The sequence below is a fragment of the Palaemon carinicauda genome, chromosome 15 (assembly GCF_036898095.1).
Source record: "Palaemon carinicauda isolate YSFRI2023 chromosome 15, ASM3689809v2, whole genome shotgun sequence".
In the NCBI taxonomy this organism is placed as follows: domain Eukaryota; kingdom Metazoa; phylum Arthropoda; class Malacostraca; order Decapoda; family Palaemonidae; genus Palaemon; species Palaemon carinicauda.
The window spans coordinates 17485802-17512537 of record NC_090739.1 but is presented as its reverse complement, the minus strand read 5'-3'; the positions used below and the strand labels follow the sequence as shown (position 1 = coordinate 17512537).

The 26736-nt window shown below is 40.4% G+C and overlaps 1 protein-coding gene across 2 annotated transcripts in view; it reads left to right on the top strand.

Moving 5' to 3' along the window:
* Vps50 (vacuolar protein sorting 50) overlaps positions 1 to 26736 on the top strand; it is a 244468-nt gene that overhangs the window by 51760 nt on the left and 165972 nt on the right. Inside the window, exons 6-8 of one of the 2 annotated variants that reach the window (XM_068388162.1) lie at positions 9223 to 9369; positions 9828 to 10001; positions 22322 to 22565. In XM_068388162.1, the coding sequence (XP_068244263.1) occupies positions 9223 to 9369; positions 9828 to 10001; positions 22322 to 22564 (564 nt within the window). In that variant the 3' untranslated portion in view covers position 22565. Of the gene's footprint in view, positions 1 to 9222; positions 9370 to 9827; positions 10002 to 22321; positions 24570 to 26736 lie in introns of those variants that run through there. The other variant, XM_068388161.1, reaches the window with a different exon arrangement.

Below are 26736 nucleotides of genomic sequence, written 5' to 3'. Positions count from 1 at the left end.
CGAGAGAATGGCTCACCGAGGTACTTCGATGGCTAGTAGACGTTCCCAGAACACTTCCCCTAAGGGTGGACCTTCTACGTCAGCCACGCGTAAAGAAGGTACACCAAGGCCTCCACGCTCTTCGTCTGACTGCCTTCAGACTATCGAAAGACTCTCGAGAGCTAGAGGCTTTTCGAATGAGGCAACCAGAGCGATTGCTAGAGCAAGGAGAACATCCACCCTTAGAGTCTACCAATCGAAGTGGGAAATCTTCCGAAACTGGTGCAAGTCAGTATCCGTATCCTCGACCAGTACCTCTGTAACTCAAATAGCTGACTTTCTCTTATATCTGAGGAAAGAACGATCTCTTTCAGCTCCCACTATCAAGGGTTACAGAAGCATGTTGACATCAGTCTTCCGTCACAGAGGCTTAGATCTTTCCAACAATAAAGATCTACAGGACCTCCTTAAGTCTTTTGAGACCACGAAGGAGCGTCGTTTGGTTACACCTGGTTGGAATTTAGACGTGGTACTAAGATTCCTTATGTCAGACAGGTTCGAACCGCTACAATCAGCCTCCCTGAAAGATCTCACCTTTAAGACTCTTTTCCTGATATGCTTAGCCACAGCTAAAAGAGTCAGTGGGATTCATGCCTTCTGCAAGAACATCGGATTCTCATCCGAAACGGCTACATGTTCTACAACTTGGTTTTCTAGCCAAACACGAGCTGCCTTCTCGGCCTTGACCAATATCGTTCGATATTCCAAACTTATCGTATGGTTGGAAATGAACTAGAAAGAGTCTTATGTCCTGTAAGAGCTCTTAAGTTCTATTTAAAAACCTTTACGAGGCCCGTCTGAAGCTTTATGGTGTTCAGTTAAGAATCCATCTTTGCCTATGTCAAAGAATGCTTTATCCTATTTTATCAGACTGTTAATACGAGAAGCTCATTCCCATCTGAATGAGGAAGACCAAGCTTTGCTGAAGGTAAGGACACACGAAGTTAGACCTGTCGCAACTTCCGTGACCTTTAAACAAAATAGATCTCTGCAAAGTATATTCGACGCAACCTATTGGAAAAGCAAATCAGTGTTCGCGTCTTTTTATCTTAAGAATGTCCAGTCTCTTTACGAGAACTGCTACACTCTGGGACCATTCGTAGCAACGAGTGCAGTAGTGGGTGAGGGCTCAACCACTACAATTCCCTAATTCCATAACCTTTTTTAATCTTTCTCTTGAAATGTTTTATTATTGTTTTTGGGTTGTCCGGAAGGCTAAGAAGCCTTTCGCATCCTACTTGATTTGGCGGGTGGTCAAAGTCATTTCTTGATAAGCGCCTAGATTAGAGGTTTTGATGAGGTCCTTTAGTATGGGTTGCAACCCTTCATACTTCAGCTCCTAGGAGTCGCTCAGCATCCTATGAGGATCGCGAGGCTCAGTAAGGAAGACGTACTTAAAAAGGCAGAGTAATTGTTCAAGTCGACTTCCTTACCAGGTACTTATTAATTTTATGTTTGTTATTTTGAATAACTGCTAAAATGAAATACAAAATACTTAGCTCTTAATGTTAACATATTATGCTGGTCTCTACCCACCCCCCTGGGTGTGAATCAGCTATATGATCACCGGCTAAGTTTAATATTGAAAAATGTTATTTTCATTAGTAAAATAAATTTTTGAATATACTTACCCGGTGATCATAAATTAAAGGACCCTCCCTTCCTCCCCAATAGAGACCCAGTGGGCAGAGGAGAAAATTGGTTCTGTGTTGACATGGAGTACTTTAGTACCTGCTCGACAGATGGCGCTGTTGATGTACACCCCCACCTGTATAGCGATCGCTGGCGTATTTTGTCCTTAGGTTTTTCTGTCGGGCAGCAGAGCTGACAGCTATATGATCACCGGGTAAGTATATTCAAAAATTTATTTTACTAATGAAAATAACATATTACATAAGCACCAATGTGTTATAACCTATCATATTTTATTGTTTATTACATTTAAAACAACTCTCTCTCTCTCTCTCTCTCTCTCTCTCTCTCTCTCTCTCTCTCTCTCTCTCTCTCTCTCTCTCTCTCTCTCTCTCTCCGTAAAAAATAAAACCTTAGTTCACATATGGCAACTTGAGTTTAAGAATGAAATTAACATGAATATTGTTAGTTGTGGCGATCAGTTCCTCGCTTCAGGAGGTACAGGAAACAAAAACATTGCATTCGATTACAACAGCTGATTCTCTCTCTCTCTCTCTCTCTCTCTCTCTCTCTCTCTCTCTCTCTCTCTCTCTCTCTCTCTCTCTCTCGTGTTATACAATAATTACAAATAGATGAAGAAACCAAAATCGGTTTTCTTAAAGTGTCAATTAAATACAAAATGAAAAAATTATACCGTGTATACATCCATTTCAATCATAGCTTAAAATATGGTATCCGATTTTGTCAGCAAACTACTATTTTTTAGGAAACACCATTCTATTCCAGAAAACTTTCACTCTTTAAATAGTCAATTGCGCTATAATAAAACATGTACTTATGTTTTTGAATTTCGGGTGTGTTTTAAAAATCGAGTATTTTTTACTTCTTTTTGTTTTACTTTTGGCTGTGATCACATCAGCTGATGTCTAGCTTCCGCTCTCAAGAATATGCGCGGTACTACATTAACAAAGAATTGTTTACTGTACACCATTTCTTAACTTATTCAAACCATCTATACAGTTAATATTACATAAGCACCAATGTGTTATAACCTATCATATTTATTTTAGTACATTTAAAACCATTCTCTCTCTCTCTCTCTCTCTCTCTCTCTCTCTCTCTCTCTCTCTCTCTCTCTCTCTCTCTCTCTCTCTCTCTCTCTCTCTCGCTCTGTCACATCGAACTTAATAGCGGTAACTTAATTTTTCGATGACTAAAAATGGCCTAATACTTTCTTCTTCTTTTACCTTTTTTGCATATGGTGAGGTGGGTACAAGTTGACTTATAACTGAAGTTAGGAAAAGTATTTTGGATATGGAAAGAACAATTATCTTTCGTAACAGTTTAAAATTATCGTAAATTATCATTCTGTCATTAGCGGCAGTTTGCTATTGTGGATTAAACGCATAGGGAAAAAAAAGGTTTCCAGCTTTGCTACGAATTTAGGAATTTATATGGATACGATAAGTAAAATATTTGTAAAAACATAATGTTTACTAAATGTTTGTTATATCATTAGTTATCAATTTGAGCATGTGTGTTTAATGTGTTCGTTTGTTTATTATGATCGAAGATGGAGCGTAAACAAATGGAAGGCGGCGTCATAAAGAAACACACTATATAAATGGCATTCATTTCATTTATTTGGAAGTTCTAAGAAAAATTAAGTAGAACATTGGTAATAACAAAGTCAACATATAATCAATACTTGGTAAGATTGCTGTCAATGCAAAAACTAACCTATACAAAGATGTGTAAATGCGTCTGTTTCTTCGTTATGATCAGAGATAAACGTAAACAAAACATTGGTAGTCATTTTTTATCGTGCTTTTTGGCGTGTTTAGGAAACGCATGATATAAAATCGCCTTTAATATTTGTGCCTGTTTTAGTTTAGGGTACTGTAGTACATGCATTAAGTGTTCTGTACATTAAAGGGTAGTTTGTTAACAGTAGTACGTAAAGGGAAGGTTTTAAAAGTCTGAATATGCATGTTAAATAAATACATAAATATAGTGTCCCTACTTCGCGTATTTTCAGCTATCGCGGCCGGGTCTGGACCTATCTACCGCAATAAACGAGAGTTCACTGTATTTTGTACAGTATGTCCGTATTTACCTGTATATTATCACTTACGAACACATTTTTCCATTCTTTGTTCAGTTCTTTATTTATTTCTGACCATTTTATATTCTTACTATAAAAATTATATTTTCCATATCCTTCCCAATGATTTGTGCTTTGATTATCTCTACGATCACTTGCTTTGGAATGGACTATTGTGGTCTGAAATTCCCGTGTTATACACTATTATTTCTTTAACATAATTCACCTCATTCACAAATACTAAATCTAGGACATTTTCCTTTCTTGTTGGAATGTGTTTTATTTGTTGCATATTATGTTCTAATAGCATATCTTGAAGCTTTCCAAATTGCCTCTTATCTTCTGCGCTACTATTACTCTCTTTTTTATATGTATATATACAACCACTTTCTTCTATCCATTCTTTCCAATCCACGAAAGGAAAGTTAAAATCTCTGGATAGGAGTATATTCTGGTCTTTATGGTTTCTACATATATCATCTATTTTTTCTATTATTATGTCAAACTCCTTAGTATTTGGGGGTCTGTAAGCTACAATATTCACTAGTTTTTCAAATTCAAATTCTACCGCAATCAATTCACATTCTGTGTTGCTGTATTTTTCACAGACTTTTCCTTGATTTATGTCTTCCATATGTTGCAGTTCCCCCTTGATTCCTATATTTTCTGTCTGATCTATAAGTTTGGAAACCCTTTATCGGGTCATCACTGCCAGTCTCTTGGGAATATCATGTTTCACTTATATTTAATATATCTATTTTTTCAATTTGGGTTAGTTCTTCTAAGAACTCTATTTTCCTTTTAGAGTTACTCGGGACTAAACCCTGTGTATTCATCACTGTTATGGTTTGTGTTTTATCTTCATTATTTAATATTGGTAATATGGACTTTCCCATGCTTCCTTCCTGTTCTGATATGATGTTCTTTTCTTCATTTCCAGGAATTCTGCCATTAAAAAATCCAACTTTTCTATTATATTTGCTCTTTCGCCTTCATATTTATTTTTGTGTGTATACCTGCAATTATCCCCATATCTGCACCAACCCCTGGCATTATAGATGCATTCTTTGTAGTTGGGCTCTAATTGTGCATATTTGGGTTGAAAGGCATCATATCTTGGGGCCTTTTGTGCATAGCCCGGTATATACTCGGTTTGTTTTTTTTGTTTCATTTTCTTTTGTTTGCTGAGTTTTCTTACTTTCATACATGGTTGCAGGATGCATATATCGACAGTTTTTGTTGAATTTGAATCCTTTTCCTTCTTTTAGGTTTTTGCGTATTTTGGATGGAGATCTCTGCATTCGTCTCCATATCCGTCTAAATACGCACATTTACCATATATTTCATAATTATGGCATATCTTTGGATGCTTGTAGTAGCATCTTTCGCCATATCTGCAATTCCCTCTTTTCAGCAAATTGCAGAATATATATTTTCTTTTTTTTCTTGTTCTTGCTCTTCCCTAAAAGTATGTAGGTCCAGGTAGTCTCTCTTGGGTCTATTATTTGTTTGCGTCCGATAATTTATTTCTTCGTAAGTTTGCCGTTGGATGGCATCTTAAATTATATCAATGATTTCCTCTGCATCCTTACACATATCCTGTTAATTTTTCTCTTCTTCTTCTTCTACTTTTTTATCTTCAACTATTTGCAGATTCAGTCTCACACACACACACACACACACACACACACACACACACAGAGAGAGAGAGAGAGAGAGAGAGAGAGAGAGAGAGAGAGAGAGAGAGAGAGAGAGAGAGAGAGAGAGAGAGAGAGTGAGAGAGTGAGAGAGTGAGAGAGTGAGAGAGTGAGAGAGTGAAAGTGAGAGTGAGAGTGAGAGTGAGAGTGAGAGTGAGAGTGTGTGTTTGTGTTTGCGTGTTTGCACGGAACAGAGAAAAAAATTTTAAAGTAATTTTAATTTTTTCCTAGCTGTACAAACCTGAGTCCTTTAAATTGAATTTCCCATCTCAACCACCTCTCTCGATCCTAGGCCTAAGGACAAAAGTGGCTATTCTGTAACAAACAAGTGAGCGTGGCTTTCCCCTCACACCACCTGTCATTAAGCATGTACCTTGTTATGATTTAATGGCCATTCCAGTGATACTGGAGACATCCCTATTTTAAAGGATTCAGCTTTGTATAGCTAGGAAAAATAAATTATTTAAAAAATTTGTTGTATTAAAACCATCTGTCTGTGAGCCTAATATACTGTCAACTTGCTCTTGGATAGAAAATCTGGCTCCTTGCTATTGATATGAATGTTTTAATATTCAGGGTTAAAACTTTTAAATTACTTGACTGTACTTCTTATCCTAAAAAACATGTTCCTTAGCTGTGTTTATGGCAACACCCATAGTGAATGAATTCTTATTCTATAGATATATATACTGCAATTGATAATACAGTGGAACCTCTACATACGATTGTTCCAACACCCGAAGTAAAATTTGATCAAATTTTTTTCTCGACACCCGAAATCATGCTCCAACATCCTACGTAGATCATACGCGTAGAATTTTCTCGAAGCGTCAATCGTAGTTTCTTGTTTACGCCGGTAGATGGCAGCAGCGTCGGAGGGACGCCATTGAGCGTCGCCTCGGTCAGTTCTTTGTTCTCGTGCGCATCGTGTGTCTGTCCTCTGTTCGGTCCGTTATTAACAGTGCTTATTATCTTCCTTTTTCACGTTTTATTTTTCATTTTGCATATAATTATGGGTCCCAAGAACCTTAGTTTCGGTACAAGTACAGTAGTAGTGGTGAGTAAAGGAAGAAGTCAATGCTTTCGTTAGAACTAAAGCCAGAATTTATAGAAAAACATGAGTGAGGTGTGCGTGTGGGCGATCTGGCTAAACAATATGGCCGGAATATGTCTACGATCTCGACAATCATCAAACAGAAGGCAGCCATTAAAGCAGTCAAACCATCGAAGGGGATCACCATTATTCCAAATGTCGTATACCTACCCTGGAAGAGATGGAATGCCTTTTGTTGATATGGATAAAGGACAAAGAGATTGTTGGCGATACGATCACTGAAACAATCATTTATGAGAAGGCCAGCTCTATATATTGTGACTTGAAGGCGGCGGGCTCTGGGGGTGAGGGGGGAAGAGTTCAACTGATCCTACAACGGAGGAATTCAAGGCATCTCGCGGTTGGTTCGAGAAATTTAAGAGACGGACCGGAATTCATTCAGTTGTTCAGCACGGAGAAGCTTCAAGTTCAGACACCAAGGCTGCTAATGATTTTATTAAGAAGTTCAAAATGATCATGGAGGATGAAGGCTACGTAGAGCAGCAAGTTTTCAATTGCGATGAAACCTGTCTGTTTTGGAAGAAGATGGCTAGTCGAACATACATTACCGTCGAAGAGAAGAAAATGCCTGGACATAAGCCTATGAAGGATCGGTTGACTCTTGCCCTATGTGCCAACGCCAGCGGGGACTGCAAAATACAGCCGTTATTGGTTTACCATTCCGAAAACCCTAATGCATTTAAGGCACAAAGAATCAATAAGGACATGCTGCATGTTTTGTGGCGTGCTAATTCTAAGGCTTGGGTTACTAGGCATTTCTTTGTTGAATGGGTAAACCAAGTTTTCTGCTCTGCTGTCAAGAAGTACCTTCAGGAGAGGAATTTGCCTTTGAAGTGCCTGCCTTGCTTGGATAATGCACCCGCTCACCCCCCAGGACTCGAAGATGATATCATCGACCAGTTCAAATTCATCAGAGTGCTGTATCTTCCACCGAACACCACCCCTATCCTACAGCCCATGGACCAGCAAGTCATCTCTAATTTTAAGAAGCTCTACACCAAGCACTTATTTGAGCAGTGCTTTAATGTCACACAAAGCACCAACTTAACTTTGCGTGAATTTTGGAGGAGCCATTTCAATATCGTGCACTGCTTGAAGATCATAGATCAGGCTTGGGAGGGAGTAACTCGTCGGACACTGAATTTAGCCTAGAAGAAGCTTTGGCCTGATGCTGTTTCTCCAAGAGATTTTGAAGGTTTTGGCCCCGAGCCTGAACCTGTGCTTGCCGTAGAGGAAGACGTAGATGAGATTGTATTCCTTCGCAAGTCCATGGGTCTGGAGGTCGATGAAGATGACATCACCGAACTCATCGATGAGCATCATGAAGAGCTCACCACCGAGGAACTCAAGGAGCTGCATGCCATGCAGCTTGATGAGTTCCAAGCGCAGTTGAGCGAGTCAGAGGAGATCGAGGAGATAGATCGCATCTTAAGTTCGGCTGAAATAAAACAGATGTTGGCATATCATCAACACGTGGTTGATTTCATTGATAAGCATCACCCACAGAAACTAAAGGTTTGCCGTGTAGTTTCACAGTTCAATGATGTTTGTTTAACTCATTTTAGAAAAATTCTCAAAGCCGTACTAATCAACTTTCTCTCGAAAGTTTCTTTAAAAAATCTACGAAGCGGTCTAGTGATCATGATGAAGAGAAAGAAAGTGAAGCAAAGAAAATTAAGATTGAATCGAGTGAAAGTGATGAAGATTAAAAAAAAAAAATATGTAAAAAAAAATATAAAATATTAAAATAAAAAAAAAATAGATAAGAAGTTAGGTTAAAGTTCATGTAGTGTAAGTTAGAGTAAGTTATGGTACGTTATCGCAATCGCCATCTCTACCTCCTCGCCGACCTTCCGTCTCCTGCGGCATAGCAATTCCTACACCTGCGTTGGCCTGTCTCTAAGGTAAAGTGACAATAAAAACCCCCCTTTTTATTTATTATTTCTTTATTATTTATTCTTTTTTACATCTTTCTATATAATGCAATTGTATTAATGTTGTGTAATTTTGTGTAGCAATTTATTAAGGAGTTATCATAGGTTTTTGGGCTGTGGAACGAATTATACATGTTACAGTGTATTCTTATGGGAATATTCACTCCAACATACAGTGTATTCTTATGGGAATATTCACTCCAACATACGTTCGTTTTAACATACGAAGCAGTTCCCGGAACGAATTAAGATCATATGTAGAGGTTCCACTGTATACTGTATATTATTAGCCAGAGCCACTGAAAAAAAACCAGTAGAGCATACATATTCATGTATTCAAATGATTTAAATATATAGGAGTACTGTACTTATGATAACATACTTCATGAGAAAATATACATGTTTGTCATTAAAGCTGGTACAGTATTTGGTACCTGGGATCCAGTTAGATCTATATTTTCAATGGGATAATTCCTCATATGAATTTTGCAATAATGGAAAAGTTCACCTCATTTTAATATCTTATGAAATTTTTTGAATGAAGCCAGAGGCAGTTCAGTAATAGACCAATCCCTACTTTTCAGTGATTAAGTTTTTTGTAGCATGAAGTTTTCATTTGGTCATATTATTTCGGAAGAAATGTATTTGCCCAGGGTGTGGGGCTTTGGAACTCAAGTTCTATGATGATATTTAATCTTTCAGATACGTTATCATGTGTATTCGACAGTGGCCGCTCAGGTTATAGACTATGATGGCATTCAGAATCGAATGACGAGTGTCAGATGGGACATCAATGATCTGATGAGTCAGCATAGTCAGTATGTGGATGTTTTACTTCGACAACTTCAGGTGAGAAATAATGCAGCATAAAATTTGAGTATACTTTTATTATTGACACAGGATGTTAGAAGGCTAAACTAAATTTGTGAATGGTTGTTGAATCAACTGTTTATAATGTATCGAGGACAATTAATCGGTTGGAGAATGGTGTGGCAACAGATGGTTGAGAGTACAGTATTGTAAGTGATTTGCTGCTGTATAGTGGTGAGTTGGGAGCTAGTGACTCACAATGGTGTGTCAAATTTGTCTAGGTAAGGGAAGTTTAATAGAAATGAGTGAAATGAATAATTTTTCTAATTTATAAGAGTAATGAAGTTGATATTATAGAAACTACAATAGAACTGTGCTTGACTAAAAAGAATCACACATAAAGAATAAACAAATGTCAATATAAAATTTTGTATCACAAGTGGCCTTTTATGAACTACGGTACTTACGGTAATCTTTTGTGTTGATTTTCGCATTAGGTGCTAAGCATGAGACTTGAAGAAGTAAGCAGAGTATCACCTATACCGAGTGAGGCCTACAAAGCCCTTTGGGAATGTATTGTTAAGAAAACAAATCAGATGTTACTCGAAGGATTTGCTGGGGCTCGCAGGTGCACTAATGAGGGACGTTCTCTTATGCAACTTGATTATCAGGTATTTATTAGCCTTAAAGAAAAATGTTTTTTTTGTATTCTTTCCCTGATGAATAGTAAATTATAGAATCACAATGACAATTAATACTAAGCTCTGCTGAATTATATTTTTAGAATACAAATAAGGTTTTACATATTCTATGCTGTACTGTACTTAGAATTAAGTTTTTTATGCACCACAAGTAGTCCCAGACACTTCGGTTCCTTTTTAAAAAGAATGAGAATGGCCATCACTGGGTACTACCAATGCTAGGGTCTCCAGCAGCAGTCGGAATGATTTATTGTGTCAGGAAATCCATGAACTAGAAGAAATTAGCAGGTCTTGGTGGGGGGGGGTTAGTAATATAAGTGATTGCTTGATACTAGAATGTTTTTTTTATAAATAAGTTTTACTACACAAACCCATTATTTGTAATTACTTAAAATCTCCATTTGGGTGGTCTGTAGCTTCTGAATTCCCTTGACTGGGCTATTCAAGGCTTGAAGCAGTCCCCCCAATGTGAGATTGTACTTGAACCCCAGGATTTAGTTGTCTTAATGGAGATATATAGGGAGTTGCGTTGTGAAACAAAAACTGTCATGAGTTAAAGTAACTCTTTAGAGGATCAAATTGTGTACTCTGACATTTTAAAACACTGCATGATGGGAAACCCATACTGCTATGTAGTACTTGCAGGGATAACTTATATTTATTAGGAGTGAATTAGAGGCAAATGATTTTTGAATAAAAAAAAATGGTTAAATGATGAAGAGGAGGATTTATTGAATAGGTATCCACCCCTAAATTAGGACCCATATTTTATGTTGGTATCATGGGGTGCAATGAGTAAATAATTGTGCATTATGTCCCTTTGAGGAACTTGCTAAAGCTATAAAAAGCCCTCTGTACTTGAAGACAAATTATTAATATGGGTACAAGTGCCAAAACTTTTTCCATATTGCTATAACTCTTACTTATTTAAAACTACTTTTAGCCAGAACTGAACAGAATTTCTGAACATTTACTCCTGATGTATCTCCGGGAAAGGAAAATCTAGAAAAATCCCAGGTAAACTCCTTTGTCAACTTTTTAAACCAACAATTTTATCTAGTAAGGCATATGAGAGAATCCTCTACATGGGTAGTAGGTTGGCCAGGGCACCAACCACCCGTTGAGATACTACGGCTAGAGAGTTATGGGGTACTTTGAATGGCCAGACAGTACCACATTGGATCCTTCTCTCTGGTTACGGTTCATTTTCCCTTTGCTTACACATAATGAATAGTCTGGCCTATTCTTTACATATTCTCCTCTGTCCTTATACTACTGACAACAAACAATTCTTCTTCACCCAAGGGGCTACTGCACTTTAATTGTTCAGTGGCCACTTTCCTCTTGGTAAGGGTTGAAGAGACTCTTTAGCTATGGTATGCAGCTCTTTTAGGAGAAGGACACTCCAAAATCAAACCATTGTTCTCTAGTCTTGGATAGTGCCATAGCCTCTGTACCATGGTCTTCCACTGTCTTGGGTTAGAGATCTCTTGCTTGAGGGTACACTCGGGCACACTATTTTATCTTATTTCCCTTCCTCTTGTTTTGTGAAAGCTGTTATAGTTTATACAGGAGATGTTTATTTAAATGTTATTGTTTTTAAAATATTTTATTTTTCCTCCTTTCCTTTCCTCACTGGGCTGTTTTCACTGTTTGGGCCCCTGGCCTTACAGCATCCTGCTTTTCCAACTAGGGTTGTAGTTTAGCAATTAATAATAATAATAATATTTAGGAAGAGGTAAGAGTTACAGAAAAGTAAAGGATCCACTGGCTTGTTCTGGGCCACATGGGAAATATCTCATCAACAGTCTACTGCTTCAAAATTATTGATTGACTTTCAATCCTAAGAATGAAATAGGACAAGTTTGTTCCTTCACTAACAAAACCTTATGCTATTTATGTGAATATTCTTTCGGCGAAGCTAGAAGGTAGCCATTAGACTTTTAATGCAAGGTGGCAACCTTACCTAACCACTGTAGTGGGTAAGTAGGGGGTTACTGATGGGGTACCCAGCTGCCTATATCTACTCACAGCTCTGTGAGCTACGTCACTTTTATCTTCTGGCTGTTAGAGAACGGACGTCTACGGTCTCTCCTCATCGAGGCTTAGCCATACCGACTGATCGCTTTACGCTAAACCTTTTTCTTTTTCAAGTGTGATTGTGTTACACTCTGACGATCCCATGCGTACCTGTACTGGTCGCAAGGGTCGCCCTTGTGGCACCTTCATGTCGTCGGTTGATATCAACCCGCATTCTCTGTACCAGACTTAAAGAGGGCGTTGCTGCGAGCAGGGTTCGTCCTGCGATGAGTGTAGGGAGTGGCGTGCCTCCCAGTGGGAGAAATTTTGGGCGTCTCAGGAAGAATAAAGCCAAGAGAGTCTCCCCCAGGGTCCTCCTCTGGGGCAAAAAGACCTTGGGCTTCTTCTTCAAACACTCCTGGATCTCGCTCCAGAGCTGCTCCTCGCTTGTCCTCCTCCAGGGGGAGGGTTGAGTAGGAGTGCAGACTGTTTAACTCCTTGGCAACCTTTGGGTACTGGGTGGTTGTTGCATCCCCTAGAGAAAGACCTTTACCTACAGCTGCCGGGGAGCCTTTTTTTCTTGCAGATGTATTGCAGGCTTGGCTGTCCCTGGGGATTTCTGCTCCCCCTTCTAAGGAAGGGCTACTGCAGCTCCTTCAGCATGGAGCACGGAGAGACTCTTCACCAGTGACTTCGACATCCCACACACGTAATGTCTGCGAGGTCCATCTCTCGCCCTCTCCTGGCCCTTCCATTCATAGACGAGTTCAACATTCTCGCTCGCCTCTCCATGGGCCTCCTGCTGACGAGTCTCCTTGCCATCCTGGGACTACGTCATCACCTAACCCGCAGCCTCTTTTATCTCCCCACATGCAAGGTTCCAGCTCGCAACACTCGCCTGCTGCGAAAGTTAGGAGTGCTGATCTTCCAGTGGCCAGCGCTCCAACTGCTCGCCGATCACCAGGACAAGACACATTACCTCCTTGTCCTTTTTGACGATTACCCTTGGGAAGTTTTTCGCGACAATCCGAAGATCATCGTAGAGATCGCAAGTCATCATGACCTCAGCGCTCTTTTCTTCACGAAGGCGTTCCTATTCTACAGATAAGGGCTCACACACTAGAGACCGCTGGTCGTCATGGTCTCGGCACTCTTCTTCTAGAAGGCGCTATCATTCATGAGCTGAGTTCAAGGACTCCAATACGGTTCCATAGAATGCGAGAGCGAGGGAAACTCAGAGGCTAAAGCTAGATCAGAGATCCCCTGAGGCGGGTCCCTCTCATGACCCAGCTGCCGACTTCGCCGTACCCCAGGCTCCTATGAATGAGAGCTTGGAGGTAGACAAGTTTTTGGACACTGATGATGAATATCTCCCTAGAGCAGCAAGTCCAAAGTTCCACTCCGAAGCTGAACGCAAGGAGTTGGAACATGCCTTTTGGCAAGTCCTAGCTGGTATGAGGTCAATAAATAAGCTGTCTGATCCTGGTAGCACTCCCTAGGAAGGTGAGGAAATGGTCCTGGACCAAATGTTTGGCACCCAGAGACCCCCTAAGACCAGTGCAGTCTTGTCCTAGTTGAAAGGACTAACAGCAGCCAGAAGGAAAGCTATCTCCCAGATAGCAGCCGCTTCTAGTTCTCTGAGAGCAGGTTCCATATCCAGGGCTCTTCCACTTCCTTTCATCTTGTAGAGGAAGTATTATGAGATCGAAAACAAGCCCCTTCCTACCCTGACTCTCGACTCTTCAGTAGAATCATTTAGTAAGGGTCTTTCTGTACAGACTTTCCTTATTGAGAGCCTCGCTTTCGCCAACTAAGCTCCTCAACATAGAGAGAGGCATGAAGTATGCCATGCAAGCTGCTTCGTGGCTCAACCTATGGTTGGGGTCGTTAGGCCACCTTGTACAATCCGAGGATCTATTCAGGGAGTCTACAAGGCGGTCATTGGAGTCTTTCCTTTTGTCTGGTACCCAGACTTTGGAGTTCTTTTTGCACCATACAGTTAACCTGTGGGTGAATGTAATCCTTAAGTGAAGGGATACTGTGATTGGAAGACTTATGTTGGTCTGTTCAACTTAAAAACATTTGCTGCAACTTTGAACTTTTGAAGTTCTACTGATTCAACTACCCGATTAGGAAGATCATCCCACAACTTGGTCACAGATGGAATAAAACTTCTAGAATACTGTGCAGTATTGAGCTTAATGATGGAGAAGGCCTGGCTATTAGAGTTAACTGCATGACTATAATATTATGAACAGGATGGAACTGTCCTGGAAGATCTGAATGTAAAGGATGGTAGAGTTATGAAAAATCTGATACAATATGCATAATGAACTAATTGAACGACGGTGCCAAAGATTAATATCTAGATCAGGAATAGAAAATTTGATAGACCTGAAATTCTTGTCTAACAAATTAAGATGAGAATCAGCAGCTGAAGACCAAACAGGAGAACAATACTCAAAACAAGGTAGAATGAAAGAATGAAAACACTTCTTTAAAATACAGTAGATTGATTACCAAAAATCTTAAAAGGCTCTCAATAAGCCAATTTTTTGTGCAATTGAAGAAGACACAGACCTAATGTGTTTCTCGAAAGTAAATTTTCTGTCGAGAATCACACCTAAAATTTTAAGTCATACAAAGTTAAAGAAACATTATCAATGCTGAGATCCGGATGTTGAGGAGCCACTGTCCTTACCTACTTACAATCATACTTTAAGTTTTTCAATATTAATCTTACCCGATGATCATGTAGCTGTCAACTCCGTTGCCCGACAGAAATCTATGGTCGGGATACGCCAGCGATCGCTATCCAGGTGGGGGTGTACTCAACAGCGCCATCTGTGAGCAGGTACTCAAGTACTTCTTGTCAACAAGAACTCAATTTTTCCTCTGTCGTGCCGCCGGCAAGACCTACTTGGATACGCTGTTGATTTTGGAGTTATTGTTCATGATTTATTGGTTAACGAACTTTGCTTAATTTTGGAATTCCCCCTTGACTACTTCTAAATTCAAGATGTCTGACCAGTCCCAAGTTCCTAAATACAGGCAGTGTAGTGTTAGGACTTGTACTAGGCGTCTTCCGAAGGCCTCTATAGATCCTCACACCGTATGTTCCAATTGTAGGGGTAAATCCTGTCAATTGGAAGATCGATGTGGGGAATGTGCTGGGCTTTCGGAATTCGATTTTAACGAATTCCTTAGATATGCACGTAGGTTAGAGAAGGAGAGAGATAGGAGGAGTTCTTCTCGCTCTGTGTATTTTTCCTCTCCCCATGCCCCTCAACCTTTTCCTTCCCCTGTGGTGGTGACTCCCGAACCTGCTATGAGTGCTCAGCCTGCAATGGCTGATATGTTGCGTGCCATTCAGGCTCTCGGTGAGAAGGTGGAGTCGTTGGTTAGTGACCGTAATCAGCTCTTGGCAGATGTCAGAGAGCTGAAAGCGAAGAGTGCAGTGGGAAGTGTTAGTGCTAGTGATGTGCATAGTGTCAGTGTCAGTGTTGCGCATGAGGGTACATCTGTGCGTGCCAGTCGTCCTCCCAGTCCGGGACCTCTTGCAAGCTCCCAAGCCCAGGGGAGAAGCAATGTCGAAGGACCAAAGGGTTCGGCAGGCCTTGATCGGCGCACGGATGTATCCTCAGTGGTTGCGGACGTATCTGTTAAGGATCGTCCCATCCACATACAGACGAATGAGCCCTTACATTCCTCGTCTGTGGAAGAAGTTTCCAGGAGGAAACGGTGGACCAAGGTCTCACGACCGCTCAAACGTAAGGTCCCTTCCGAGCTAGTCCAACGGCCCAGGTGTAACCACTGGGTCAGTTCGGACTCGCCGCAGTCATCTGATGACTGCACACCTCCCAAGAGAGGTAGAGTGGTCCCTCAACAGGCTACTGCTCCGTCTGTTGTTGCTCCAACCACAGTAGACCCTAAGTGGTCCATGCTGCAGACTATGCAGTCTCAGCTTGCGGCATTCATGCAGGAGTATCATGCCGAGAAAGTTAACACCTCTCCTGTTAACCTACAACCCGCAGAGGTTGTGCGCTCAGCAGATACTGCGGCTGCCTGCTCCCACACTCCACCTGTGAGAGCTCCTCCACCGATGCGCAGTCCTCCCTGCCAGACGCATGTTCTTGCTGCACCATCTGCTAACATGCGTGAGCTGCCGCATCAGGAGTTGCCGGGTTCCAGCACTATGCGGCATTCTCCTCAGCCCATACAGCATGCTCTGCATACCTTACAGCATGCTCCGCATACCATGCAGCATGAGCCGCATACCTTACAGCATGCTCTGCATACCATACCGCATGCTCCTCAGCCCACCGCAGCCCCTCCCACACACCAGCCCTCTGCTTTTGTTGTTGCCAGCTCGCAGACCGACCAGCAGAGGCATGATGTTGGATCCGCAGGTACGCATGCATCCGTTCTGCCGGATTCAGCCGTTCAGCTTGCTGCTCTGCCTTTGCCACTCACAACTCAACTTTCGGATGATGATGTATCGGATGATGAAGCTGCACATCTGGATGAACCTCACTCTGATATTGAAGGGCACAAGTCTTCGCCTCCCTCCTTAGACTTTCGCAAAGTCCTTGCCTTGTTCAGGGACTTGTATCCTGAGCATTTTGTGTCTGCAACCCCTCGTTCTCCTCCCTCCGAGTTTGCTCTGGGCATGCAGTCTGCTGCGCCTGCCTTCACCAAGCTTGTTCTCGCCAGATCATCTAGGAGAGCTTTGAGGGTTATGGGGGACTGGTTGCATTCCAAGAAGCAACTGGGAAGGACCTCTTTTGTCTTTCCTCCTCCCAAGCTTGCTTCTAAGTCGAGCGTCTGGTATGCCACGGGAGAGGAACCCGGCTTGGGGGTTCCTGCCTCTGCCCAGGCCGACTTCTCAAGTCTGGTTGACTCTCCCCGCAGGTTGGCTATGAGACGTTCGAAGATCTGCTGGTCCTTTTCCGATTTAGATCATCTGTTGAAGGGAGTCTTTCGTGCCTTCGAGATATTCAACTTCCTCGATTGGTGTTTGGGAGCCTTAAGCAGGAAGACTTCCCCTTCAGATAAGGACTCGGCCATGCTGATCATGTCTAGCATGGACAAGGCAATTCGGGATGGGTCTGGTGAACTTGCGGCTTCATATGTATCAGGAGTCCTTAAGAAGAGAGAACATCTTTGCTCCTTCTTATCAGCTGGTATCACTCCTTGCCAGAAGTCAGAGTTGTTGTTTGCTCCTCTCTCCAAATGTCTGTTTCCGGAGGAGCTGATTAAGGGGATGGCTGCCTCACTTATCCAGAAGGATACTCATGATCTGATGGCTTTTTCTGCACGTAAGGCTAAAACCTTACCTTCCGTGCCTAGACCCTTCCGCCCTGCAGCAGTTGACACACCTGCTTCTAGGTTCATCCCGCCCTTTCGTGGCAGAACCTCCAGCAGAGGAGGTACCCGTGCAGACAGTCACCGTGGCAAGTCCAAGAAGGGTTCCAAGTCCGCAAAAGGCAAGTTTTGACTGCCTTCCTCTCCTGACAGCAGTAGGAGCCAGACTCAAGACCTTCTGGCAAGCTTGGGAGAGCAGAGGTGCAGACGCTCAGTCTGTGAAGTGGCTAAGGGAGGGATACAGAATTCCGTTCTGCCGCAATCCCCCTCTAGCTACATCTCCCATCAACCTCTCTCCCAACTACAAGGAGAAGGACAAGAGGCTAGCGTTGCAACAAGAGGTGTCGCTCTTGCTACAAAAGGAAGCGGTGGTCATAGTCCGGGATCATCAATCCCCGGGCTTTTACAACCGTCTCTTCCTGGTAGCCAAGAAGACAGGAGGTTGGAGACCGGTGCTGGACGTCAGTGCTCTCAATGCTTTTGTCACCAAGCAGACGTTCACGATGGAGACGACGAAGTCGGTCCTAGCAGCGGTCAGGCAGGAGGACTGGATGGTCTCGTTAGACCTGAAAGACGCATACTTTCACGTCCCTATCCATCCAGACTCCCAACCTTTCCTAAGATTCGTCTTTGGAAAGGTTGTGTACCAGTTCCAAGCCCTGTGCTTTGGCCTAAGCACGGCACCTCTTGTGTTTACCAGACTGATGAGGAATATTGCGAAATTCCTTCACTTGGCAGACATCAGAGCCTCCCTCTATTTAGACGACTGGCTTTTAAGAGCTCCCACAAGTCGTCGCTGTCTGGAGAATCTCAGATGGACTATGGATCTGACCAAGGAACTGGGCCTCCTGGTCAATTTAGAGAAGTCCCAGCTCGTCCCATCCCAGACCATTGTCTACCTGGGTATGGAGATTCAGAGTCGAGCTTTTCGGGCTTTTCCGTCGGCCCCAAGGATCAACCAAGCCCTAGAATGCATCCAGAGCATGCTGAGAAGGAACCGATGCTCAGTCAGGCAGTGGATGAGTCTAACAGGGACACTTTCATCGCTGGCCCTGTTCATCGAGTTAGGGAGACTCCACCTCCGCCCCCTTCAGTATCATCTAGCTGCTCACTGGATAAAGGACATGACGCTAGAGACGGTCTCAGTTCCTGTTTCCGAAGAGATGAGGTCTACTCTAACGTGGTGGAAGAACAGCATTCTTCTCAAGGAAGGTCTACCATTGGCTGTTCAGACCCCCGACCACCGTCTCTTCTCGGACGCATCGGACACGGGCTGGGGTGCGACACTGGACGGACAGGAATGCTCGGGAACATGGAATCAGGAGCAAAGGACACTTCACATCAATTGCAAGGAGTTGTTGGCGGTTCATCTGGCCTTGATAAACTTCAAGTCCCTCCAGCTAAACAAGGTGGTGGAGGTGAACTCCGACAACACCACAGCCTTGGCTTACATCTCCAAGCAGGGAGGGACTCATTCGAGGAAGTTGTTCGAGATCGCAAGGGACCTCCTCATTTGGTCAAAAGATCGAAAGCTCACGCTGGTAACGAGGTTCATTCAGGGCGATATGAATGTCATGGCAGATCGCCTCAGCCGGAAGGGTCAGGTCATCCCCACAGAGTGGACCCTTCACAAGAATGTTTGCAGCAGACTTTGGGCCCTGTGGGGTCAGCCAACCATAGATCTATTCGCTACCTCGATGACCAAGAGGCTCCCGTTGTATTGTTCTCCGATTCCAGACCCAGCAGCAGTTCACGTGGATGCCTTTCTGCTGGATTGGTCCCATCTCGACCTGTATGCATTCCCGCCGTTCAAGATTGTCAACAGGGTACTTCAGAAGTTCGCCTCTCACAAAGGGACACGGCTGACGTTGGTTGCTCCCCTCTGGCCCGCGAGAGAATGGTTCACAGAGGTACTGCAATGGCTGGTCGACGTTCCCAGGACTCTTCCTCTAAGAGTGGACCTTCTGCGTCAACCTCACGTAAAGAAGGTACACCCAAACCTCCACGCTCTTCGTCTGACTGCCTTCAGACTATCGAAAGACTCTCAAGAGCTAGAGGCTTTTCGAAGGAGGCAGCCAGAGCGATTGCCAGAGCAAGGAGGACATCCACTCTCAGAGTCTATCAGTCTAAATGGGAAGTCTTCCGAAGCTGGTGCAAGGCCAATGCAGTTTCCTCAACCAGTACCACTGTAACCCAGATTGCTGACTTCCTGTTACATCTAAGGAACGTAAGATCCCTATCAGCTCCTACGATCAAGGGTTACAGAAGTATGTTGGCAGCGGTTTTCCGCCACAGAGGCTTGGATCTTTCCACCAACAAAGATCTACAGGACCTCCTTAGGTCTTTTGAGACCTCAAAGGAACGTCGGTTGTCCACTCCAGGCTGGAATCTAGACGTGGTCCTAAGGTTCCTTATGTCATCAAGATTTGAACCGCTCCAATCAGCCTCTTTTAAGGACCTCACATTAAAAACTCTTTTCCTCGTGTGCTTAGCAACAGCTAAAAGAGTAAGTGAGATCCACGCCTTCAGCAGGAACATAGGTTTCACATCTGAAACGGCTACATGTTCCTTGCAGCTCGGTTTTTTGGCTAAAAACGAGCTTCCTTCCCGTCCTTGGCCTAAGTCGTTCGAGATCCCAAGCCTGTCCAACTTGGTGGGGAACGAACTGGAGAGAGTACTTTGCCCAGTTAGAGCTCTTAGGTACTATCTAAGAAGGTCAAAACCATTACGAGGACAATCAGAAGCCTTATGGTGTGCTATCAAGAAGCCTTCTCTACCAATGTCTAAGAACGCAGTTTCTTACTACATCAGGCTTCTGATTAGAGAAGCACATTCTCATCTGAAGGAAGAAGACCTTGCTTTGCTGAAGGTAAGGACACATGAAGTGAGAGCTGTGGCTACTTCAGTGGCCTTCAAACAGAACCGTTCTCTGCAGAGTGTTATGGATGCAACCTATTGGAGAAGCAAGTCAGTGTTCGCATCATTCTATCTCAAAGATGTCCAGTCTCTTTACGAGAACTGCTACACCCTGGGACCATTCGTAGCAGCGAGTGCAGTAGTAGGTGAGGGCTCAGCCACTACATTCCCATAATCCCATAACCTTTTTAACCTTTCTCTTGAATACTTTTTATTGTTGTTCTTTGGGTTGTACGGTCGGCTAAGAAGCCTTCCGCATCCTGGTTGATTTGGCGGGTGGTCAATTCTTTCTTGAGAAGCGCCTAGGTTAGAGGTTGTGATGAGGTCCTTTAGTATGGGTTGCAGCCCTTTATACTTCAGCACCTAGGAGTCGTTCAGCATCCTAAGAGGACCGCTAGGCTCAGTAAGGAAGACGTACTTAATAAAGGCAGAGTAATGGTTCAAGTCGACTTCCTTACCAGGTACTTATTTATTTTATGTTTGTTATTTTGAATAACTAATAAAATGAAATACGGGATACTTAGCTTCTTTGTTAACATGTATGCTGGTCTCCACCCACCACCCTGGGTGTGAATCAGCTACATGATCATCGGGTAAGATTAATATTGAAAAATTTTATTTTCATTAGTAAAATAAATTTTTGAATATACTTACCCGATGATCATGAATTAAAGAACCCGCCCTTCCTCCCCATAGAGAACCAGTGGACCGAGGAGAAAATTGAGTTCTTGTTGACAAGAAGTACTTGAGTACCTGCTCACAGATGGCGCTGTTGAGTACACCCCCACCTGGATAGCGATCGCTGGCGTATCCCGACCGTAGATTTCTGTCAGGCAACGGAGTTGACAGCTACATGATCATCGGGTAAGTATATTCAAAAATTTATTTTACTAATGAAAATAACATTTTGTTAGGATTCGACTTTATACCCCATAATTTGCATCAATTTGGATCATGCACTAATTTTAGCTAGATCTCTATGCAACTGAACAGCAAGCTAATCTTTATTGAAGCTTAGGAAGTCCATAGATAGAAAGTAACTTTGGTCATTTGAATCGCCCACTGGCAAGCATTTTGTCTGGCTCTAAGCGGGGATTTGTCATTTATGGTCATTTGATGTGGCTCTTATTGCTGAAAATATCTATGATATGAAAAAATTTACCAACCAGGCAGTTGCAATAAATTGCCACTAGTCCATGGCATACAAAAAAGAACTGGGAAAATTTTCCTGGTGAACTACAGTATCTGCTAAAGGAAAAAGACTAAAGGAAAAAGAACACCCAAATATTATATTGTGGGGTAAAATGTGCAATTTTAATTGCTCCTGTACAGTCTGGCAAAAAATTATCTAAGGATAACTTAAATGTATGCACACACTAAATATAAAGTAACAAAATGCAAGGGATGATTATTGCAGGAACAACTAATATACAGTTGGACATGGGTAGGCAGAAATTACAATATAGTGTTTATGGGTGATATAAACTTTAACTTCTACATATTGCTCAGAAATTGATATGTACTGGTAGAACAATGGATCCAATCATACTTAAACACACAATCATAATAGCAGTAATGGATAGATTGAGAAAAAGTATGAAATCTAGTTTAGATTAGAACAAAAATCTCATCTCAAACAACATGCCAGCAACTCAAAGTATTTGGTTTGTCTTTGGTTCTTGGAAAGTAAAATTCACTGTACACTTATTCTGGCAACAAAAAGCTTTCTGTACTGTATTAGCTTAATCCAGTAATAAGGAAATTAATAGACAAGGAACACCAATTCACAGAACTAACATGAGTAGTATAGAAAGTATATATTTAGGGACCATGACAATTATACTTTAGATTTTATAAAATTTAGTGTCTAGGAGTTATTTTGTTAAAATTTTACTTGGCATAGTTATTTCTGTCTTACCAATTTGAATAGGCAGGCTTATGATACAATACTGTATGGAGAACGTTTAGGGTAATGAAAATTTTTTTTCCAGCAATTTCTCATGAAGCTAGAGTGCTTGACGTCTGTTCGACCGTTACCTGATCGCCATTTAGTTGAGACCTATATTAAGGCTTATTACCTTCCTGAGGGTGCACTAGAGGATTGGATCCAACAGAACCTCTCAGATTATTCTCCTCGACAATTAACTGCTCTGGTAGCTACCATGACACACATCAGCAAGCGTACCAGACAGAAAGTTGGTTCCTTAATAGAAGATGGGGGTAAGAAATTGTGAGGTATGTGATTTGTCAGAATTCTGGTATATAAGTGGCTATTTGTTGATCATGTTTTCAAATGTTTTACAACCTTAGTTGAAGTTATATATTTTGAAGACTGTCTGGTAAAAGTATTTTGTCTGGAACAAAAGTTATCTTCTGTATAGATTTCCAAATGATTTTAGAGAGTAAATCTATTTTGTAGAATTGTAGCTCATTTATTTGTAAAAAAAAAAAAGGTATTCATATTTAATTAGTTTGGAATTATATGGCTCAAAATTATCTTTTTACAATTTCCTTAATGCATGAATTGTATAAAAGTATTTCCATATGTACAAACATTAATGCAATGCTGAAATGAATGTCATCAATGCCTTATAACGCAATATACAATAAGTAGTAATGCATTGTATGTATTGTATATAATGTACTTTAGTTACAGTAGAAATCAAGGTTCATGTAAAAAATATGTACATAGGGTAATGCTGGTTAGACTTGTATATGCCACTACTACAAGTACCCAACTTTCAATTTCACTCCATAGCAGAAGGGATTTATACTAGAAAAATATTTTTAATATTCTCAGTATTTATATCCCCCTAAGCAGCACAGAATATTAAAGGTTCATACAGTTATGTATACCTCTTGAAGAATGTCAGTGATGTATGCAAACAATTTAGTCATATTATTTAGCATCTTAAAATGTAGCTGTTTAAATTTTGTAAGTAGAATTTGAAAAATATTTACCTTAGCAATACATCAAGTATGTTTATGTAATTTTAGATTATACGATTTTAGATTTTTTATTTCTTTCCATATTAAAATGAGTTTGACACATATCAGGCAAGTAAAATGTAGTACAAAGTTTCTGCGTATTATAGGTGTAAATGCATTTGCACTCAGTTTTCTTACCAAAAAATTGCCACTTAGCTACTTACCATGGATATACAAACAAAGGTTCAGAGAACGTCTTTTGCGTGCAGACCAATGCAGATTTTGTTTATCCTTGGTATATTAGCCCTATGATTATACAGAAGCTGTATTAATTGTATGACGCTGAATTATCTCATTCCTCGAGCCACCTGGCTTTTGGGTACAAGATGCTCTGTCAGTAAGGTCACTGATTTACTTTCATAAGTTCACTTTCTATTGTACATAAAATTGCTGCAACTGGAGAGTAACATTGAATTTTTTACTCTTTGATTAACCAGGCCTTTTGGAGAAGGAAAACATATGCTTTACTCATTAAGGAGATACTTGTGGAATATATGTAATTTTAAATATTTTTAGTGTAAATAAGCTAACAAAAGTAAAGTACCATATTTCAAAGTTGACATGGGTGCTACATATTTATATGAAAAAAAGGCATATTTTTACTTTTCCACCAAGCTCCAGCCATAAATCTTTACCATACAATATCTTTATTCCCCAGCAAAATACATTGTGCAGTCAAAATTTTTGAATAAGGCTGCCATAGAAACAGGTAATCTTATATGTCTAGGAAGTAGAAGTACCAAGGAATCCCTTGAAAAGTATTGTGCTGTGATCTGATCACGGCACCCAAAATACTTAGATTTATAAAATACACCTGAAATTTAAAACAAATGCCCATAAATGTTTTATTAAAGCACAATTAACTATTTAAATAATCATAATTTTCTAAAATGCAATAATGCTTCTGAACCGAAATTGAATATTTAGAGAGAGAGAGAGAGAGAGAGAGAGAGAGAGAGAGAGAGAGAGAGAGAGAGAGAGAGAGAGAGAGAAGAGAGAAGAGAGAGAGTGTGTGTGTGTGTGTTTCTTAGTTCTCTCTTATTCAATGTCAGGATGCCAGAAAACTTCAAATCACTCATGTTCTCTCTCTCTCTCTCTCTCTCTCTCTCTCTCTCTCTCTCTCTCTCTCTCTCTCTCTCTCTCTCTCTCTCTCTCGGTGTGATAAATGAAATCTTTGTTTCTTTGCTAAGTCTCAATTGAGGCTTTATAATTAAGCACCACAGAGCTAAAAACTATAAAATATTGTGCATCGGCAACATGAATGAAACTCTGGTTAATGTTATGCGATTCAACTCGCAGTACAAATAAATGAAATATGAGAGAAGCATTTCAAATAAAACTATTGGAATTAATATGCTTATTGGAAAATGATAGATCAAGTACTATTTGTTTCTTTTAGTAAATATGAAATATCCTTCGGTAGAATGCCTTAATAATAAGGGAGGTATTTGATCCAAAAATTGAGGTTGACGACGGACTAGGCAGGGTTGATCGGCTGATTTGAATGTAAACAATGCATAAAATTATAATTGTCATGTTTATTATAATAAATACAATATTAAAATGTGAATATTACATGCATTATTATTGGATACAGTTAAAGGAAACACCAGGAAGAGAGAAAGATGAAGAAATATGACAAAGAGAAGAGACAGGGGGGGAGTAGGCAAGTTCCTTCTCCTTGCACATGAGAATCTAAAGAGTTGGAAAGATACGTTGTAGATGTGTGTGGGAGAGCAAAGTAAATGTACGAAAGGGATTTGGAAAGGAATTAGGAAAAGATTGAGGAAATAATAATAATAAGGGAAGGACAATAATAATGGGAAGGAGATATCATACTAATATGCATGATAGGTTATATCAGTGAGGTAATTCTGTGAAAGTGAATGGTCATATCAGTGGGATGATATCATGAAAGTGAATATAGGTTGACAAAGGATTACGCAAATTTTATCAGCTGATTTGAATGTAAACAATGCATGAGATTATAATTCGCTATGTTTTTAATCATAAATACAGTATGATACTAAAATGTAAATATTACATGGATTATTATTGGATATGGTTAAGTGAAACACCAGTTTAATCAAAATCCGGTTTATTTCATATATAGTTTTAATTTTTCACCACCGTAAATGGATACACACTGTACAGAGTGAGCGAGGATCAGCGGAGTGTAGAGATAGGTATTGACACGCAGCGCTCCCAGTGTAAAGGAGCGCGGGCTATTTGAAATCATCGCCCAGCTTGAATTTTATCGCAATTTTTATGAGAATTTTTATTTAATAAGTATTGCATTATTATTGGCCATCTCAATGCTTGTTGCCAACTATTAGAAATCAAATTCTTAATGTTGGGTAAACAACAATCACAATTTTTTTTCCCCCTTGGCTGCAAAAATTCAAAACCGTGAAGCAAGAAACCTCGATTACCAAGGTCTGACTGTATATATATATATATATATATATATATATATATATATATATATATATATATACATATATATATATACATATATATATATTATATATATATATATATATATATATATATATATATATATATGTACATACATTCATATATATATATATATATATATATATATATATATATATATATATATATATATATATATATATATATATATATACAGTAGGGTCCCGAATTATGCGAGAATTTGGTCGATTAATGACCTCGTGTAAATGGAAAATCGCGAATTTCGAAACACACAACTAACAGAAATAATTCCATTGCGGCCATGGCAACCAGCAATTTGCCTATTCAAATGTGTTTACTACCCATTTCCAATACTTTCTTTGTACTATACTGTATTTCTTTATAATATCAAATTGTTTTTGTAAATAAATAAAACATTTAATATACTTTAAAGTTCTAATAACTTGAAAAATGGTTAAAATTACAACCAGGATAGGTGTAAACACCATATATTTCCTGTTATAACACAACCCCAAATACAGACAAATTTTAATGTTTGTCATATCTATTGTATAATACAACTGGTGAATAGCAAAACCATCACTCTATAGACTAGCTTGTTGTATGATTGAAAATCCAGAATTATCAAAATAAAGGCGATTTTATATCATGCGTTTCCTAAACACGCTAAAAAGCACAATAGAAAACGACAACCAATGTTTTGTTTACGTTTATCTCTGATCACAACGAAGAAACAGACGCATTTATACATCTGTGTTTTTGAATTGACAGCAATTTTACCAAGTATAGATTATATGTTGAATTAGTTATTACCAATGTTCTAATTATTTTTTATTAGAACTTTCAAATAAATGAAATGAATGCCATTTATGAAATGTTTTTCTTTATGATGCCGCCTGAAACGGAAACCTTCCATTTGTTTACGCTCCATCTTCGATCATAATAAACAAACGAATGCATT